Here is a 1,280-nt window from a genome sequence, read left to right on the forward strand (position 1 = left end):
GATCACCAAGAATGGTAAAAAAATTTCATTTCCAACCAAAAGAATTCAACAATTCCATGTGTAAAAAGTGTTCCAAAAAATTCACAACACCATCTCTCCTAAACCCTAAAATAGCACAATTAAAAACAACAAAACCAACCTCCAAAAATTCAAATAACTTGAAATTATGGAAAAAAAAAGTCATCATCAAAAGTCAAGAAAAACCAAGACCACCGAACTAACCAAAGCCCCCATCTGCGCACAATAGCGTTTATGCCCTGATGCGCCTGACCGGAGCTTGATTTTCTTCTCGTAGGTTTTGATGCCTTGGTTATTGACATCCACATCAGACCCAACATCTAACTTGTGCCTCTTAGTCTTCCAAGCCATGATCTTGAACCTCACAGCCGTGGCCAAATCCACATGAAATTTTGCAGTCCCATTTGGATAAGTAGCCTGTGAAAGCAGTGTCTTGTTGAGCGCCAAAGACCCTGGTTTTGTGGCTTTTTTCTTGTGCCCTTGGTAGAACCCAGGAATGGTGTAGTTCCCCATGAGATGTGACTTATTGGGAAAGTCATAGAAAGTGAGGTTAATGGCGTCATAGTAAATCCCTTTGTCCTTGTTGCCATTCTCTAGTCTGAGCTCAATGACTAGGGTGTTGTTTGTTGAGTTTTTCAAGGTTGTGTTTAGGCCTGGGAGGTAAAAATATTGGATGTAACAGGTGGGGTTGTCTGTACGCAGACTTAGCCACATAAATAGAGCTGTGAGGCCTAGAGTGAATATGAAACTGCAACAACATCGGCAACATCCACCAGGCTGCGGATCAGCCATGTTTGGTTTTTCTGGGGGGGGTACTATGACAAAGTGACGAGGAGCTAAGCTTAGTTCAGCTTTAAAGAAAGTGATGAAGAAGAAGAAGAAGAAGAAGAAGATGAGGCTGTAAAGAGAAGCATATGTTTTGGGAATTATTGAGGTCTTGGTCTTTTTTCTTTTATAAAGCTGTTGTACTATTTTTGTTTTAATTTTTTGTCGCTAGCTGGGGCTTTTCACTTTTGGGGGTTCTGATAGAGTTACATGTGGCTTTGCGTTGGGGTTGGTTAGAAGTATAGTAATAGAATTGTATTGAATTTCAACGAAGTTCAGTGGTGATAAATAGGTAGTTGCTAGTGATTGTAGTATTGCTCTCTTTTTTTATTCGCATTTTTCTGAGAAGTTACCTTTTTTTGCTGAATTTTCTAAGAAGTTACCTGGATAGGGGACTTTGTATATTAAGTATTGGGTTTAAATCTCCTAAGTTGGGC

At 39.7% G+C, this 1,280-nt stretch overlaps 1 protein-coding gene across 1 annotated transcript; it reads right to left on the minus strand.

Annotated features, from left to right (window-relative positions):
* LOC111989418 (protein NDR1) lies at positions 1–1,051 on the minus strand. The gene has a single exon (XM_024021200.2). The coding sequence runs from the start codon at positions 808–810 to the stop codon at positions 187–189; it is 624 nt and encodes a 207-aa protein (XP_023876968.2). The 5' UTR covers positions 811–1,051; the 3' UTR covers positions 1–186.
* Between the last annotated feature and the right edge of the window lie 229 nt (positions 1,052–1,280).

This window comes from Quercus suber, unplaced genomic scaffold (genome assembly GCF_002906115.3).
Source record: "Quercus suber isolate HL8 unplaced genomic scaffold, Cork oak 2.0 scaffold_512, whole genome shotgun sequence".
Taxonomy (NCBI): Eukaryota; Viridiplantae; Streptophyta; class Magnoliopsida; order Fagales; family Fagaceae; genus Quercus; species Quercus suber.